The sequence below is a fragment of the Trichoderma aggressivum genome (genome assembly GCF_033847375.1).
Source record: "Trichoderma aggressivum f. europaeum strain CBS 100526 chromosome Unknown scaffold_016, whole genome shotgun sequence".
Classification (NCBI taxonomy): Eukaryota; Fungi; Ascomycota; class Sordariomycetes; order Hypocreales; family Hypocreaceae; genus Trichoderma; species Trichoderma aggressivum.
In genome coordinates this window covers 362675-380062 of record NW_026946382.1, presented here as the reverse complement: position 1 = coordinate 380062, position 17388 = coordinate 362675, and the positions used below count along the sequence as shown (strand labels likewise).

General features: G+C 49.9%; 7 protein-coding genes across 7 annotated transcripts; 4 read left to right on the top strand and 3 right to left on the bottom strand.

Annotated features, from left to right (window-relative positions):
* Positions 1–301: 301 nt before the first annotated feature.
* Triagg1_4947 (uncharacterized protein) lies at positions 302–1191 on the top strand (the record flags this gene model as incomplete). The annotated part of the gene is made up of 4 exons (XM_062899406.1): positions 302–320; positions 371–602; positions 671–864; positions 929–1191. The coding sequence occupies 4 exons, from the start codon at positions 302–304 to the stop codon at positions 1189–1191; spliced, it is 708 nt and encodes a 235-aa protein (XP_062756128.1).
* A 325-nt stretch (positions 1192–1516) lies between these two features.
* On the bottom strand, positions 1517–3358 carry Triagg1_4946 (CAZyme family GT22; the record flags this gene model as incomplete). The annotated part of the gene is made up of 4 exons (XM_062899405.1): positions 1517–2447; positions 2507–2628; positions 2685–3070; positions 3250–3358. The coding sequence occupies 4 exons, from the start codon at positions 3356–3358 to the stop codon at positions 1517–1519; spliced, it is 1548 nt and encodes a 515-aa protein (XP_062756127.1).
* Positions 3359–5336: 1978 nt separating this feature from the next.
* On the top strand, positions 5337–6038 carry Triagg1_4945 (uncharacterized protein; the record flags this gene model as incomplete). Its single annotated transcript, XM_062899404.1, has 4 exons — positions 5337–5406; positions 5477–5574; positions 5635–5805; positions 5862–6038. 4 exons carry the CDS (start codon positions 5337–5339, stop codon positions 6036–6038), a joined length of 516 nt encoding a protein of 171 aa, XP_062756126.1.
* Positions 6039–6859: 821 nt separating this feature from the next.
* Positions 6860–7575, bottom strand: Triagg1_4944 (uncharacterized protein; the record flags this gene model as incomplete). Its single annotated transcript, XM_062899403.1, has 3 exons — positions 6860–6994; positions 7184–7284; positions 7488–7575. The coding sequence occupies 3 exons, from the start codon at positions 7573–7575 to the stop codon at positions 6860–6862; spliced, it is 324 nt and encodes a 107-aa protein (XP_062756125.1).
* Positions 7576–8393: 818 nt separating this feature from the next.
* Positions 8394–9206, top strand: Triagg1_4943 (uncharacterized protein; the record flags this gene model as incomplete). The annotated part of the gene is made up of 5 exons (XM_062899402.1): positions 8394–8468; positions 8532–8570; positions 8627–8710; positions 8782–9105; positions 9183–9206. The coding sequence occupies 5 exons, from the start codon at positions 8394–8396 to the stop codon at positions 9204–9206; spliced, it is 546 nt and encodes a 181-aa protein (XP_062756124.1).
* A 2626-nt stretch (positions 9207–11832) lies between these two features.
* Triagg1_4942 (uncharacterized protein) lies at positions 11833–13433 on the top strand (the record flags this gene model as incomplete). Its single annotated transcript, XM_062899401.1, has 2 exons — positions 11833–12004; positions 12115–13433. 2 exons carry the CDS (start codon positions 11833–11835, stop codon positions 13431–13433), a joined length of 1491 nt encoding a protein of 496 aa, XP_062756123.1.
* A 2393-nt stretch (positions 13434–15826) lies between these two features.
* Positions 15827–16849, bottom strand: Triagg1_4941 (uncharacterized protein; the record flags this gene model as incomplete). The annotated part of the gene is made up of 1 exon (XM_062899400.1): positions 15827–16849. One exon carries the CDS (start codon positions 16847–16849, stop codon positions 15827–15829), a length of 1023 nt encoding a protein of 340 aa, XP_062756122.1.
* Positions 16850–17388: the final 539 nt, after the last annotated feature.

Here is a 17388-nt window from a genome sequence, read left to right as displayed (position 1 = left end):
CTCGACACCAAAGTATTCCACTCTAATACATGGATTTAGCTTTTTTGTCCTCGGCCTTTCTTAATCATGGCACATCGTTTAAGTTTCATCCTCAGTCAACAGATAGTTTTGAGGCTGCACGTGGCTGAGCACGTGAGAAAAATTTGCCCTTTCGCACCAGCCCCACAGCAAAATCCCGCTCCACAGAGTTAGATAAAAATCGTCCAGGCCCCCCATACTTGTCGATTTGCGAAACCTCAACAACAACCCCACGTCCTGATTTACCATTAGATACTATTGATTCTATTGGGAGACTGCCAAGATGTCTAAGATTTCAGTCGGTATGTCTTTAGCTTGCAGAGTCGCTCATCTATCGCCATCGATGGAATAGATGATTCACTACAACCCGATGACAATCTTTGCATCGTGCTGACCGCCCGCACAGCCAACGTCCGGACTCAAGTCGGAGAGCTCCTTGAGTACTCCAACGAGACCAAGAAGCGCAACTTCCTCGAGACTGTCGAGCTCCAGATCGGCCTCAAGAACTATGACCCCCAGCGTGACAAGCGTTTCTCTGGCACCATCCGCCTGCCTTCCATCCCCCGCCCCAACATGGCCATCTGGTATGACCCCGACACTCCCGACGACGATCAGAAATCGAAGCTGGAGTACTGACTCGAAATTTCTGTAGCATCCTCGGTGACCAGCACGATCTCGATCGTGCCAAGCACGGTGGTGTTGACGCCATGTCGGCTGATGACTTGAAGAAGCTGAACAAGAACAAGAAGCTCATCAAGAAGCTTGCTCGCAAGTACGATGCCTTCATTGCTTCCGAAGCTCTCATCAAGCAGATTCCCCGTCTCCTGGGTCCTGGTCTCTCCAAGGGTAAGCGACTACAATTGATTAGACCACGTGTGTCATCGCCGAGACTAACGCTCTTTGCCTACAGCCGGAAAGTTCCCTACTCCCGTCTCCCACGCTGATGACCTGACTGGCAAGATCAACGAGGTCAAGTCCACCATCAAGTTCCAGCTCAAGAAGGTTCTTTGCATGGGTGTCGCCGTCGGCAACGTCGGCATGGAGCAGGAGCAGCTTGTTGGCAACATCATGCTGGCCATCAACTACCTGGTCTCTCTCTTGAAGAAGGGCTGGCAGAACGTTGGAAGCCTTACCATCAAGGCTTCCATGTCTCCTCCCAAGCGCCTCTACTAAACTGGTCGTGGCACTTTTGGGCTCTGTTTGAAGCGTCAAGTAATAATAATTATGCACGCCGTGTGGGATAACATAGTTTAAGCCTCGAACAATAATAGTGCCCTTTTTTTTTTTTTTTTTTTTTTTTTTACTATTGGAATCTCCCAATGACTGTAAAATCTTGATCGTAATCGTGAGTGTGAATTAATGTTGCGTTGTGATTCTACATGGACAACATTCATAGCAAGCCTAGCACACTCAAAGCTCATACATGACTTCTAATGCTTTTTATTTCATTCATATTATCTTCTTTTAAAAAAAAAAAATTATGCCGGGGATGCTGGCTCTATAACCCACAGCTTTTAGTAACTCGCCAGGCAACAAGCCCCCGACGACCAATAACTCTGGACAGAGTATTCCAGACTCCGTCATCTCCAAAATCTAAATCATCCAAGTTAAGATGGTTCCTGTAACGCCACACCTCTCGGAATCGCAATCCTTCTAGCCCCTTGTTGGGAAGATACGGGTCTAACCAGGTGGCTGATGCCGGCGCGATTAAGTAAGTCCCGTTCTTCTCCTTCAAATACTCGGTATTGCGCCGGTCCGCAGGAGTATCGCAAGTAGCCAACTGGGCCAACTGTTCCAACAAAACCTCGCCCTTGATTCCCATGACATCCTTGGTGGTCAAAACTTCATTCTTGCCGTTTAGAAGCCAGATCGGGGGAGGATAGGTTTTCCACCATATGGCGTTCGTGGCGTCAGGTTGTTTGCTCATGAATACTTGCCCAGGGACAATACCACCCTGATGATATGTCCCCATAAGCACACCAAAGAAGATATTGAAAATCACCCAAATCGCAGCCCAAGTTCGAAGAAGAGTTCGATTTTTCGGTAGCCGCACAGATGATAAAATGAGTGGTACAGCCGGAAGAAGGAACCGCGCTTCTTGGTGTTTAATGAAAGATAGGACGACGATTCCGGAAACAGCTGACCACAACCTCAGGGATTTATGAGGTTGCAAGAACAGTAACGCAGCTGCAGGCCCAATGAGCTGCGGTAAGTTTCCGAGGAGATGTTGGTACCAGGGGTGTAAGCCATGAAGGGCCAGGTTTTCAGGATTCGAATTATATACCAGGTTGTTTAGAGGAGTGATGACCGGGTTGGCGATGAGATCGGACCAACTAATAGGACCTGGAGTGTAAAAAGCAGTGTCGATAGCAATGGCAGTTAAAGCAGTAGAAAGGGCAGCCAAAACCAGGGCCGCCAACGAAAAAGGACTAGATAGGTCAATACTTGTCGTCTAAACGAAATCAATATGCATAGGATCAGGACGCACTTCTTCAGAAAATGAGGTATCAACCTCAGTCCAGGTAGTATTAGAAAAGCTGGGAAAGTAACGCGGTTGAAGATGCCAAACACAACAACCATGCCCAGGACCACCGAGGACAAGATGGATGACTGTTGCCAATGATGGATTAGCATGAGATCGAGGGGCAGACAGCCGCGAAGCTTACATGAGGATCCAGGATGCGTTGTATCAATACCAAGCTCCACAAGACCGCTAGGGTCTCAATCGAGTTGGAGAATGTATGGGTTTGGAAAGTCCAGGTTACATAGGACGACGCCACGAGAAGACCAGCAATGCGGCGATGGCGAGTTGAGGTGATTTGCTCGTGAAGAGCCCAATCTTCCAGCACAAAGCTCAACAGAAACATGAGACACCTCAACGTCCAGAAGACGGCAATAGGGGGAACATCGCCATCCTGGCCGTTACCAACCCAAAGCCAGCGGAGCAAGAGCATGGGCAGGCCATAGACAGGCCATAGCGGAAAGACACTCCGAATCGGGGTTTCGCTAGTGAATTCCCATGTATGCCGGACAGGGTAACTAAAGATCTGGCCTGTATACAGCAGATGTTGGATTAGCCACTGAGAACAGTTACACGCAAGCTCAGTTTTCAGTAAATCAGAAGCCCGTAATAAAATCCCTCTGGATATCATCTAGCTGGCTGCATGGGCCACAAAACCCGAGGCTTCCTTGAAAGGGTGCTCAAATATTACATGACGCCCGGATACGTACCAGCAATCACTTCCGGCCCTTGAAAGTTCTCATCAGGATGGAGGTAACTGGGGGACAGAGCAAAATAGAGTCTGATGAGAACTAGGAGAAGATAAGTGCGCCGCCACATCTTATTCTGGCTGACTGCTTAGAAGAAGGTGTTGGTGGAGCAAGCATGAGCGAAAGAAAAGGCCGATGGCGATAGAAAAGACATGAGCAAATCGGGAAAGCTGTGGTGCGCGCTTGCTGGCAGGCTGGCTGAGAAGAAAGAAGAACAAAGAAATCGTCGATAGCTGAGAATTACGAGCGGTGTGGTAGTACCATAACAATAGCGGAAAGTTGATTAGAATCTTCTAGGCGTGATAAGGGTCAAGAAGGGAGGCTGCAGACGAGGCTCCAAAGGCAAGGCGACAAGAACAAAAACTATGCTGCGAGCTCTATAAACAGCGAAGGAGAGAGAGGAAAAAGGAGGGGCGTAGGTTGTCGAAAGAAGGACCAAGAAGTGAAGCAACTGTGCCAACGCGTGGGAGAGTCTAAGACGCGCCGGAAGGGCTGTTGAGAAATGCTGCTAAAATGGAACAGGTGGTCAGACGAGGCTGATGACCTGCTGGCTGAGACCTGAAGGGTGCGTGTGCCTTGACATGAGAATAAGGGGCATGACCTCATTTTTCCTTCCCTCAGCTGGCAATGCTGCTTTCGTAATCACGGCTGAACAAAGGCGACGGGCTACCTAAAGCGTTTCAGCGGTATTAATGGCCGTCAAAGCGTCAAAGCGCAGCGTGAAAGAACAATCTCTATCCCTGTCTCTGTCTCTCTTTCTGTCTCTCCCCCCCCCCCCCCCCTCTCTCTTTTCTCTCTCTTTTTTCTCTCTTTCATGCTCATCATCATCATCATAATCACGTGGAAAGACAACAGACGCACGGCACTTGGTTCTTTGCAGTCTTCTTTAGCGCCGGTGGATGAAAACTTAGTCACGCCGGGAGTTGCTCATACTCTACCAGCGTGAGGCTTGTGCCCACTACCTACTAACCTAACAACCTTCATGATGTCCAGTAGGTTAGTAGGTTAGGGTTCGTAGGTGACCCTGGTGGGGATAGTAAACCGTGACACGGACATTTTCCTTGTAAAAATACATTACAAAGGGCTGCTGATAAAGGGGATCGTTCAAAGCGGATGAAAAAAGACTTGTCTTCCTTTGGCTCTCAAAGTGGTCTGAGCATAATGGAATAATCAATGTAAGGTGATGCTGTGAACTGTTCTTCTATATTGGGCGTCTGGAGGCATTCAATGATTACACATCAGTCTTGAAATTGTTGCATTCGCCATGGACAAAGAGTAAGGTAGGTAGGTACTACTACTAGGTAGCTTTGCACTGCGGAGAATCAAAAGAAACCTTACTACTGTACTAAGGTACCTGTAAGGCAGGCTACAGTTCAGGTGGTCCCCTGGAAATGTTAGCTTCCAGAGATGAAAGAATTCGCGAGTGCTGCCTGGTACATACCTACCTTTGTGTACTACAGTTGCCTGTCGCCTGTAGGTGTCCAGAACACTACCAGCAGGCACCAGTGAATACCATTGAAGTACCCCAAAGAAAGAAGCCTTCTAAAAATAAATCATGATATAGGCCTATAGACTTCCGTACAAAGATGCAGAATAAAATCCAACTCTGAACTATACATGGGCATTCCTTTTATGCTTTCACTTTTTTTTCCCGCATTGACACTATCGGAAACTTAGACTGCCCTTCTACCTCTTCGACGCCAACCACACCCAAAGCCCTGCCCGATTGAAGCTTTGGTGGCACGCTCTTTCATCAGCCAACACGCAGCAATCGGTACGTACCCTTTTTTGCCAGCAGAACCCCGCAGAACTTTAGAAGCGATTGCCTGCCACTCGGATTCGCCCGCCTAGGAGTCAGGATTCAGCGCTGCGTATATCAACCTCTCTTCTCCCTGCTTTCCTGCCGCTCTCCCAAAACATCCACATCAACAACCCTCAGCTACAAGCTTACCGCTCCCCCGTGTCAGCTTTCAGCGTCCATCTCTATTATCGTTCCGCCGCGCCGACGACCCTCTACTTAACCACAACATCATCGTTCCATCATCACAATGGCGGAAGCAAAGCCTGCGTCCCAGAAGATCTGGTTGGTCTCCAATGACAACGCGACCATGGAAGTTGGTATGCTTCGCCTCATTCTAGTCATCCCATCTGTTTCCCACGTTCCTCTGTGATTGACTCTTGGTGCTAGACCGTGCCGTCGTCGAGCGATCCATGCTCTTGAAGAACATGTTGGAGGATTTGGGCGGTGCAGACGTCAGCCCCGAGAACCCCATCCCCATTCCCAACGTAAGTTTTAACCCTTGCACATTGGATCGCCCTGGAATGTCATTGACAGAGACGCGGCAGGTGAACGAGGCAGTGCTTCGAAAGGTTGTTGAGTGGTGCGAGCACCACCGCAATGATCCCGTCGCTGCTCCCGATGATGAGTCGGATGCCCGCAAGAAGACCACTGACATCGAGGAGTGGGACCAGAAGTTTATGCAGGTTGACCAGGAAATGCTTTTCGAGATCATCTTGGTACGTCGCGTCTTCTTTACGGTCAACATTTGGCTCCCAACTGACAGTGAATCCAGGCTTCGAATTTCCTTGACATTAAGCCGCTTTTGGATGTTGGCTGCAAGACCGTGGCGAACATGATCAAGGGCAAGTCCCCCGAAGAGATCCGCAAGACTTTCAACATCACGAACGATTTCTCAGCCGAAGAGGAGGAACAGATTCGTCGTGAGAACGAATGGGCCGAGGACCGATAAGAAGATGAAGAATAATGGTCTATTACGGGTGTCTCTTACCTCTTCCTCTTTTTCAGTGGAGAGCAGCAGCGTGAACCTGGTTGTTTCCAGGGCTGTTTCATAGAGTAACCTGCGGCGTTGATGGGACTGAAATGACAGGGCTATCGGGTTCCTTTTTTTCCGTTTGCTTTTATTCAACTGGTATCTCGTTTTAGGGGCATATTCGCGGGGCTCGGCTGTAGATTGACTAACATCGAGCACTTATTACATGAGCTGGGGAAGCTTATTCGTTACGATTAAAGACACGCTACAGACACCACGTTGAGTTGAATTCTAGGTGACTTTTATTTATACCTTACTTGTCATTGACGAAATGGGCTGGGTGACACTTGAAGAAACGAGTTGGGCTTGACACCAGCATTGATTTCACGACCCCTTGTAATTACCTCCCATGTAGGCTGCGCGTCGGAGAAGTCGGACACATCAGTTCTCACTTTGTTCACTTTCCAACATCCAAATACCATTCCTGGGAAAAAAAGTCGAGGTTGGAGCTCTGATGGCACAGAAGAGAATTAGCTTTCTCTTTCACTCACGTAGCGAGTCGGAATCGTGGCATGAGCACAATGTTTAGAAAGAAAAAGGAAACTGATCCTCGGGTTAAAAAGCAAAATGGACATCAAAATAGGTTCATTCCTTTCCCTATGACCGACCGTGACATGAAGCAATATCAAGAATCGAGAAACCAGGCAACCGTGCTCATTCCATTGCGTCTGCATCCTCCCTCCCCCACACGCCGTAAAGACGATGAAAAATCTTTTTCTTTTACGCCATCCGCCACTATTTCACCGCGAAACCATGCCAAAGAAACCAGACGTCGGTACCGTCGGTGCAAGAGGGTCGGGAATGCCAGGTGATTGGGCGAAATCGCTTAGATGCCCAGGCGAGTCTTTCTCCAGTGCCTTCTCTTGGCGTTGTAGCTATACGGAACACAATCAGTCAGTACTTTGTGGCATGTGAAGTTTTGGGTCTGAAAAAAAATCATCGGATCATGTGTAGGAAAGGAGAGCGAGGGGCTTGAGCGGGAAAGAAAGCTGAGGGCGATCGAAAATCGTATGGATAATTTCGAGGGGAGGTGTTTTTCGATTCTGGGGGAAATTTGCACGCACCGGATTGTGTTGCCAGTGCGAAGGCGAATCCATTGCGGAACCGGGCGGTTCTGCTTCTGGGCCTTGGCCAGCTTCTGCTTGGTTCGGAATGTCTTGTGGCTCTAGAGAATCATTTGTTCGTCAGCGACTTTGTGTCTCTCTCCAGAACCGAACCCATCTTTTGCGTTTTTCTCCTTGGACGCCAGCGAAACTGGTTTGGACCGCAGGGAGGACGACCCAAACAGCGGCTGGCGTCAAAATCGAAATTCGCTTCTTCAGGAGCAACGGCTCTCTGATAAAAACCTGGGGGAAGGGGGCTGCATACCGGCATCGTATTGACCTTGCGTATCGAGTCTGGTGATGATGACGATTTTCGTGATGTTGAGAGTGATAGTAGATTTTACGACCCGCATCCGAGGGCGTAAAGCCCTAGAGGAGAGGAGAATGGTGGGTTTGTGGCTGGTGCGGCGTGTGGCGCGGGTGAAGTTCGTTCCTCAGGCAGAAAGCGCGGCTGATGAATCGTTGGAAGCGTCTCGAGAGTCATTACCTAATAAGGCTATGCAGGGTGACAAAATAATCTGGACGGCATCTCCGTGCCTTGCCTGTGTAACTGATGCGTAGAGCCATGTTTGAACAAAACATTCAGCAAGCCGATATCACGATATGGTTTAACCTTTAATTCTCTTGATGTTTTTGCGTTTTATAAGGAGTTTTCAATACACCACGTCTATTTCTTTCGACTGTAATCGAGTAATAGAGGCTCTCATCAGCAGGCAGCGGAAATAGGTCAAGTGATGTGAGGCTGCGTGAGATTAGCCTTAAGTTTTTGTCTAGCGCGTGGACCAACCAGAGGCCGCGGTTCGGAAGGACAATCGCCCTTCTAACAAACGCCTGCCAAGATAGCTGCAGATGGGCGTTGGAGACTCCGGAATAGGGGACAGTTTGTAAATAATAACTTCCATTCCACATACACATTTCATCCGAGCCCATTTTGCCACGGCCTTTGCGATATACACGCGACATATAATACAGGTCTTTTCTCCCGGTTTATTTCGGCTTTTTCATATTCTTGTTTTGTTTCTTGGCATTCCTTCCTGGTGTCCCGCGAGAGCCCGGTCCCGTCAAAACTGCGTCGAAACCACTTGGGCGCGAGGTAGAACGCGAAACAATACATCTACCAACGACGGAACACACGGCATACCGCAGAGGACCTCGAGCTTTACAGTAAAAGATGGGTGCTGGAATGTCATGGCTGACCAACTTGGTCTTTGCAAAGAAGGAGATTAGGATTCTAATCTTGGGCTTGGTATGACGTCGTGCGGCTATCTTGGGGTTTGATGCCGGGATGCTAATGCGCTGGTTTCAACAGGACAATGCTGGTAAAACAACGCTCTTATACAGACTGAAGGTATGTCCCCAATAGCTGCTATGATCTTGACCACGTGCTGACTTAGAGGGGATTAGATCGGAGAAGTCGTCACGACGATACCGACGATCGGATTCAACGTGGAATCAGTCACGTACAAGAACCTCAATTTTAATGTTTGGGTATGGATAATATCAATGGAAAACGCGTGGGAAAGTGGAAAGTCGGCATCTTGCTAACAGCCAGTTTCCAGGATTTGGGTGGTCAGACAAGCATCAGGCCCTACTGGCGGTGTTACTATGCCAACACTGCTGCTGTTATTTTCGTCGTCGACTCGACCGATATCGACCGATTACAAACCGCGGCAGAGGAGCTATCGGCCATGCTAAACGAGGAAGAGCTCAAAGATGCGGCTCTGCTGGTGTTTGCCAACAAACAGGACCAACCCGGCGCCAAGGGAGCGGGAGAGATCTCGGAAGCGCTGCAGCTGGGCGAACTGCGGGACCGAAATTGGAGCATCATGGCCTGTTCGGCAGTCGACGGCAGTGGTGTGAACGAGGGCATGGATTGGCTGGTGGTAAGTTTATGTTCCTGGCGATCGACGCATCTCGGGGGGAGAATACCGAAAACGCTAACAACAAATGTCTGCTATAGCAAACCGTCAACCAAGACAACTAGAAACAAAAACCTTATAAAAATCAAGAAAGGGGGATTCAATGAGTCTTTCCTTTCAGTGTCAAAACGCAATCTTGTACAACAAACGATAAGACGATGGCAATGACGGTCGGGTTTCGTTGTATCTGAGAGGACAACGATACGCCTGGGTCAGGGAGGAGAGGGATGTGCAATGAACGGCATACTTACCTATCTAATGGATTGACGATAGGTTTGGGAGAAGAATTTCATACGGACGGTGGCAATATGAACAGTACTATCATTTAATTTTAGACTTGGGATACCTGTACCAGTATCCTGCTTCGATTCTCAACATTGGTCTCGGTCTTTGAACCCCGAGTTTGGCCATCAAATCGCTCGTAGTCTCGTATCGACAGCAGCGCTGCCACGCGGCACGCCACATCAGCCTCATTTACAGACCCGCATCGTGTAGATGGGCATGTCAAATCTGAGCAAATCTGAGCCGGGGCATCCAGGAGTACCTGTAAATGGCTAGCAATGCGGCAGTTCCTCACTGAGGCGCAAGTCATATGCCTTGAGAACCCACATTGCATTATCAATAGCCCTCTCGGATTACGACGGCCATCTTCAACGGATCCGACCGGAAGAAGAAGTATTTGAGACGCATGAAAAAGAGGGTGTGAAGAGAGTACAAAGAAGTGGACACCTGGAATGCCGGTAAAGAGGTTCTCAATACGATATGATTGTGTATAAAACAAGGGTATTCGGACCTCGGACTACGTGGGGTGGAGCGGAGATGGCAAGTCTAGTTTTCACACAAATTGGCGGCAGATGAGATTTTGGTGTCACACAGGCCATTGTGTAAATTAGATTGGCACAGGAATAGAGAGGGATTTCGCCATTGCTTACTTTATAACGGCAGTTGACCTAGAAAAACCGTCGGTAGCTCATTGGGTGATAGAAAGGACATTTGTCTGTCGGTGTTCCTTTTGGACGACTGTTGGTAATTAGACGGGCATGAGAGTCGTTTAGTGTAAAACTCAAGTAACAAGATATCAGTCCATCCGGGTATTTTAAATCCGGGTTCGTAGTCGTTTGTTAGATGCAGCGAGTATCATCTTAAATAGCGTACCTTAAATCAAGTCAGCAACTAGAACAATTCCGTCAAGGCATTGTGATTACTAGTTAGTAACAACCTAGGCACTAAGAGAATGACAGGGCAGGTGACCACGCGTCCAGAACCCTCGGACACCGACGCGAGGCGCGCCATCACCTCATCCCGGCTGAGTGAAGCCATTTGTTCCATTGTTAGTGCCCACCATCTGCTGCACGAGGACTCGGTTTGAAATACCCAAGATGGAAGAAGAATGGGGTGATAGCAGGCGGCACTTGCGGCACTTGCGGAAGGGGAAAAGGGCGAACCCCCGCTTCAGAGGCTGTGACAACAGACGACATCATCATTTTGACTCACGAATCAACAAGGTACGAGTAAGTGTTGTGTATGATAAGTCAGGCGATGTAGCTTGGGGTGGTTGAATTCGAAACGGGGGTCAAGAGCAGAACCAAGAGAGCGAAGGGTGCTGTTGATAGTGGCACCAGACGTCAGAGACATTAAGACATTGAGCTGTCAACATTTAATACGGCCTTCCAAGGCTAAAGGATGAATTGCTGGGTGAAAGCAGGGAAGTGGAATTTGATATCGGCGCAGCCTCTCTTGACGGGACAGGGCACAACAGAGTTAGCGACGCCGTGTCTGGCCATGAGAGGACCTTGAGAGGTTCAGCTGGTTCGCACAGCTCCAGAAGCCCGTGCTCCGCTCCGGGGCAAGTGAACCGCTCCGGCTTTCTTTTCGGGGCCCTGTTATTGGCTAGGGAGCGGCCCACTTCGGGCAATCCCAGCGGGGAAGGATGGAGCCGGCTCTTGCTTCCACCGCAAACATGGACCTCGTATGCGTGTGTTAGCAGGATTGGGTACCTGCAACGCTTGTTATCCATTGCCCCGCGATGGGCAGGCACTGACGTATGTAATTTTGGGAGGCCATGAATTGGGCAAGGGGTGGAAAATGCTAGTTCCAGGTCAGGCACGCAATTTCCTTACAAGGGCCGGGCACAATGGTAGCAGCAAACAGCAGCAAATAGCTCTGGTAGTTGCTACTTCGCTGGCAGTTGCCAATCTAGGCGCCTAGTTGCTGGGTCCAGGCAATGACGGCCATGTTAATCATGTAGGGCAAGCACAAACAACTCGCTGAGGCTGGAGGCAGGAGGGAGGAGGGGAAGGAGGGAGGGTCCATGTACGCTCCCGCCATCTCAACCACACAGGAAGCTTTGTCTGGCCATTGACGCATGAATTCGCTTCTCCTGCACTTGCCTCGTCTTACATCGGGCTCAGTCACCCCACCACTACGCTCGTACCTTCTCCTCGACCGCCGCCCAGCTATAAAGAGGCAGTCTCGTCCGACCCCTCCTCAGCTCCTGTCTTGCCCCGTGCCTCTACTTTTCATCTTCCCTCGTATATCATACCTTGACCACGTGAGCTCTGCTCCCATATCCATCTGATACGCAGGTAGGTAGGCTTCCTCTCACAGGCCATATCAATCATCTACCATCCATTGATCAGCTAGCTAACCCTTCACGCCTCAGTACCCGGTCCGAGATATCCAACCGCCAGAATGGGTGCCAACGACACGCCGGCTTCCACCTTCAGGTACAACGAGAAGCCAGTGTACACCACCTCCAATGGCGCCCCCATTGAGAACCCTGAGGGCTGGCAGCGGCCCGGTACCATTGGGCCCCTGCTGCTCCAGGACTTTCACTTGATCGATACCCTCGCCCACTTTGACCGTACGTGCTCCTATGTCTTCTTCGCCTCTTTACCGAAACCTTCATACTCGATCTTGGCCTCTACCCCGACTCATCTCCAAGTCATGACACAACTAATGTTGTATATCTAGGCGAGCGTATTCCCGAACGTGTCGTCCATGCAAAGGGTGCTGGCGCATATGGCGTGTTTGAGGTCACCCATGACACCAGCGACCTCTCGTCCATCAACATGTTCGACACTGTTGGCAAGAAAACCAACTGCGTTGTCCGCTTCTCAACCGTTGGCGGCGAAAAGGGCTCAGCCGACACTGCTCGTGATCCCCGTGGCTTTGCCTTGAAGTTTTACACAGAGGAGGGCAACTGGGACTGGGTATACAACAACACCCCCGTCTTCTTCATCCGTGATCCTACCAAGTTCCCACTCTTCATCCATACCCAGAAGCGAAATCCACAAACAAACCTCAAAGATGCTACCATGTTCTGGGATTACCTCTCTACCCACCAAGAGGCTATCCATCAGGTCATGACCCTGTTCTCCGACCGAGGCACTCCCTACTCATACAGGCACATGAACGGATACTCAGGTCACACCCACAAGTGGACTAAGCCTGATGGGTCTTTTGTTTATACTCAGGTCCACCTCAAGACTGATCAGGGCATCAAGACGTTTACTGGTGAAGAGGCTGCCAAGATGTCTGCCGAGAACCCAGACTGGAATACTCAAGATCTCTTTGAGTCTATTCAGAAGGGAGAGTATCCCAGCTGGACCGTCTATGTCCAGGTTCTCACCCCTGAGGAAGCCGAGAAGTTCAAGTGGAACATTTTCGATTTGACCAAGGTTTGGCCTCAGAAGGACGTACCCCTGAGACCGTTTGGCAAACTTACTCTCAACAAAAACCCCGAAAACTACTTCGCCGAGATCGAGCAGGTTGCCTTCTCTCCCTCTCATTTGGTGCCCGGTGTTGAGCCTTCCATCGACCCTGTGTTGCAATCTCGACTGTTCTCCTACCCCGACACCCATCGTCACCGTCTGGGTACCAATTATCAGCAGATTCCTGTCAATGCGCCCCTCAAGGCATTTAACCCCTTCCAGCGTGATGGCGCCATGGCCATCAATGGCAACTATGGTGCCAATCCTAACTATCCTAGCTCTTACAGACAGTTGACTTACAAGGCCGTCAAGCCTTCCGTCACTCATGAGTCGTGGTCCGGCGCTGCCGTCCATGAGCTCTTCCAGGAAGTCAACGATGATGATTTCGTGCAAGCAAAGGGTCTCTGGGATGTGCTCGGCCGTACGCCTGGCCAGCAGGAGAACTTTATCTCAAACGTTTCCGGTCATCTCGCCGCCGCTCACCAAGACACTCGTACCAGAACCTACGAGATGTTCTCAAAGGTGGATGCTGATTTGGGCAGCTCCATTAAGGAGCAGACGGAGAAACTTGTCAAATAAGCGGAATATGCCTGGTAAAAATAATAATAAAGTTGAACTATTTAGCCGTCAAGAAATGAACAAGACATGGATTTTTTTTATTCAAGATTACAAAATGCAATTGAAATGGGAATTGAAACATGTGTTTGTGTTTATACGTATAAATTAAGCATAAATCGAGATCGAGAAAAACGCGAGTTGAAAACTGATTTGCAAAGATTCAGATGTAGAGACTGAGTGAGTGAGTATACACATGTCTGCGAATATCTTGGTGCACATCGAGCAATGTGACTTTCATGGACGTTTATCTCCAAATATGCAACGATAATGACTTGGTAGTTTACAGAAATACATCATTCATCATAAGCGTCTGCTATGACCGATCGAGCACTACGCCTTTGTATATATACGGAAACGCCAGGGAATGATACAAGGAGGTTTGATATCACATCACTGTACGGACAAGAAAGAGAGGCGATGCCACCCGAAATTTTTTTCAAGTTTAAATTAACTACCTAGTAGTACTGCCAACGACAAGAGAACGAGCAGGGACCCTTTTCCAAGCAGTGCGCTACAATTGCGTGCGAAGCCATCTCCACCACCAGGGCGAAGAGGCGATTTTGTCCTCATCTGTTTACTGCCTAATATTTTTTTAAGTGATTTTGTCCTTTTTCATAATTTTTTTCTCTCGCACACTTGAGTTTATCCAGCATCTCTTAAAGCAATCCCAAGCGCCCTCCCGTTCCCAGCGGGAGAACCCAGGAGTGAGCAGGCGTGTTAACAAGAGCACAGCTTTGCTAACAGCCTCGGCTCACTCACCTGACATTGCACCACAACAGCTTCGAGACTCTCTCAGCCAGATCCGGTCTGGCCGAGACAGCAAACTCGAAGCGGAGGCGGGGTCGTAGAGAGATGAGCTACAAAAATGTTTGCCTTGATATTCCCCAGGCCACCTCAACAAGCCTTTGTTGAATTGACCAAAAAGGGCGTACAACTCTTCGCCTCGGGCCAGCCTCTAGGACTTCATTCCGGGTAAAGAGACCGAATGAACATGTCCTATTTGGCTGTGCCCCTCGGCGTGTTGTATTGGCACCCGTGTGAACATGTGAGGTAGAAAGGTCAATAGTAGTAGTCTTGGCTGGGAAATATCGTAGCAAAACGGTGGATTGGAAGAGGCCATACACTCATCGCTGCACAGCAGAGACAAGGTATGAAGCCCACCCTATCATCGTCTTTCCAGTCATCAACAGCCCGCGCGGACTTGCCCGCGGACGTGTACACCCCTGTCAACAACCAGTGTCCGCATGTGCCAAAATATTCCAGATATTTGAGCGTCATGATCGTGATGCGTAATAGTTGGTTTGACGTTGTCCCAAGAAATGTTGCTGACGGATTTGAAATCCAGTTCAAGTTCAGTCAGACAATGTTGGGAACAGATCGTTGAGCCGAATGAAACCGCTTGCGTAATATGAGTACTTGATCCGAAGAGAAAGTGTCCAATCTCAGCATCTAGCCGAAGAACTTAAGCTTTCCATGTATTCAATTATCGTATCGCATACTCGTGAGGTTATTCGTAACTCATTCATGTCGTCGTCAAATGTTTCGTGAAGCATCATTACGCAAGACAGGATAAGGAAAGACACCTAAAGAGCGGCCTAAGAAATGAATCTCAGGCAACGCATCCGAGAGGGAGATCTTCCAAAGGAAAAAAAGAAAAATCTGCTTCTTTGCTGCCTCGCGGCAAGTAAAGAAGCGGACGAGAAAAGAAAGTGTAGGAATCAAATCCAATGGAGGTTTCGGGCCGAGCCGATTGTTGTGCATTGCTGCAGTAGCCTCTTATCTTTAACCCAATGGTACCAGAAAACAAGAACAAGGAAAAGTAGAAGAGAATGTCGCAAGCCGCTGGCGTCTGTGCCGAAGAAAAGAGTCCCCGCCCGGTTGAAAACGCATCCAGATTGTCCGCCTCGGATCCAGCCATGTTGGTGGTATAATGTTAAGAAAAAAACAAAAGCCCAAAAGAAAATGCCGAGCTAGCGGCTATGACGCGACGGATGATGATGATTCCTGGACTTTCGACGAGGAAGTAGATTCGAAACCATTGTACACGCTTGCTGTGTCGCCGATAGCAAAAACGAAAAAGAAAAAAAAGGGAATCAAGGAAAAGAAGAAAAAGAAAAGAAGAAAAGAGGAAATGATTAGGGGTATTTCCTAGAAAGAATATTTGGTTGAGGTATTCGAACTCCGTTCCTGATGCAACAAAACGCCTATATGCCCTGACATGATTGTCTATGCCGCTGAGAAGATAATGACTCGAGTGCTTTTTTTTGGTCTCTGAGAAAAAAGGGGCCCCGTAACCGCGAGCTGGTTGGCGGGACATTATTAAGAAGTCGATTGTCGGTCGCGGGACTGCAACCTCACATTATCGTGGCATACTCCTGGTAGCGATCCCAGCCGCCAAAGCCACCGACGCCCATGCCCAAACTTACACCACACTGCGAGGGAGCATACATACTCGGCAGTGGGAGAGCTGGAATGGGTGCCATGATTGGCGGGCTGTAGAAGAGCTCGGCAGTAGACTGCGGGAGGCTAAACGAAGGAGTAGGAGAAGGCAGCTGGACATCGTTCATGCCCATGTTGGCCCAGAGAGGAGTGTTGCTCGAGTCGACGGATGAAGTCACGCTGGGACTTGAAGGCAGCACCTGCCAGGGCTCAACAGCAGCGGGGATGATGTGAAGGGGAGCCTGTGTCCACATGTTGGCGATGGGGGAGCTGGGCAACAGAGGCGGCTGTCGAATGACCTCGACAACCCTTGGCGGGGGAGGCAGAAGCGGCTTCATGAGGTTCATGAGGTTCGCCTTGACCTCCTCGCTCTTTCCGTTGAGCAGCTCGCCAGCACCCTCCTCCTCGAGACCCTCGAGGGCAGAGACATGTGTGCGGAAGACGAACTTGTTGATGGCCTGCACAAAGTCCTCGTGCAGCTTCTTGCACTGCTGCTCCTTCTCGGACCAGTCGTAGGTGTTGGCCTTTGCGTCGACGCAGTGTATCTCCTTGTGATACTCGACAAGGGCGTCAATGGTCTCGACGGTGAGCTTGTAGGCGACCTCGTTGCGCAGGACCATGTCGACGTGGACGATGTAGGCCTCGATGTGGATGAGCTGGTGGCTGAAGAGGTTCTCCATGGGGTCCTCGGGCATCTCGGCTTGGGGCAGCTTGGGAAACATTAATGAGGCGAGGGTCCAGATGGCGTTTTGTGATGACAGCGTCTCGGTGAGGCATCGCTGGTGCTGAGGTACACTGTTGAGGGGTCGCTTCACCCGATTGATGCGCTTGAGCGTCTGTGTAAGCCACGGCTCGATCCTGGAGCCCAAGACGACGTTGACGGAGGAAGCCCTCGGGGCAAAGGCAGCGGCGGACGCTGGCAGAAGTTGAACCGGCATATTGGCGTATGAGGGGAAGACTGATGCGATGCGGCGTTGGTGTTGTAAGAAAACTCGAGTGCAGACGGCTCTTATAGGTCGCAGAGCTGTACAAGATGAGACGTCGTCGAAGCGCCCGAGAGGCTTTGCTTCTTTATCTTGAAAGGACGAAGCGGCAATGGATGGTGGCGGCGAATAGCAGGGGGGGGAAAGCGAAGCAACAAAGGAGGACGAGGACACACACACACAATAACAGGCAGGGCAAAAGGTGAAAAGGAAAAAAACCAGGAGACGGTGCCGAGCAGGGAGTGGCGCAAGGTTGGCAAGCTGACTGAATCACCTGCTGAGCGGCCGAATCCCAGGTAGAGAGAAGAGAAGGGCGGACGAGAAGATCGTGAGGGAGGAGGGAAAAGAGTAGGAGTAGGAGTAGGAGGTCGGGTGGGTGTGAGCGGGGAGATATAGAAGTCGAGTGTGTACTAAGTCAAGCGCTGGGGGCGCTGAGTGTTAGCGGCGGTTGGCGGTTGCAGTCAGGGCAGTCAGTGGCCATCTTGGTGGTGCTC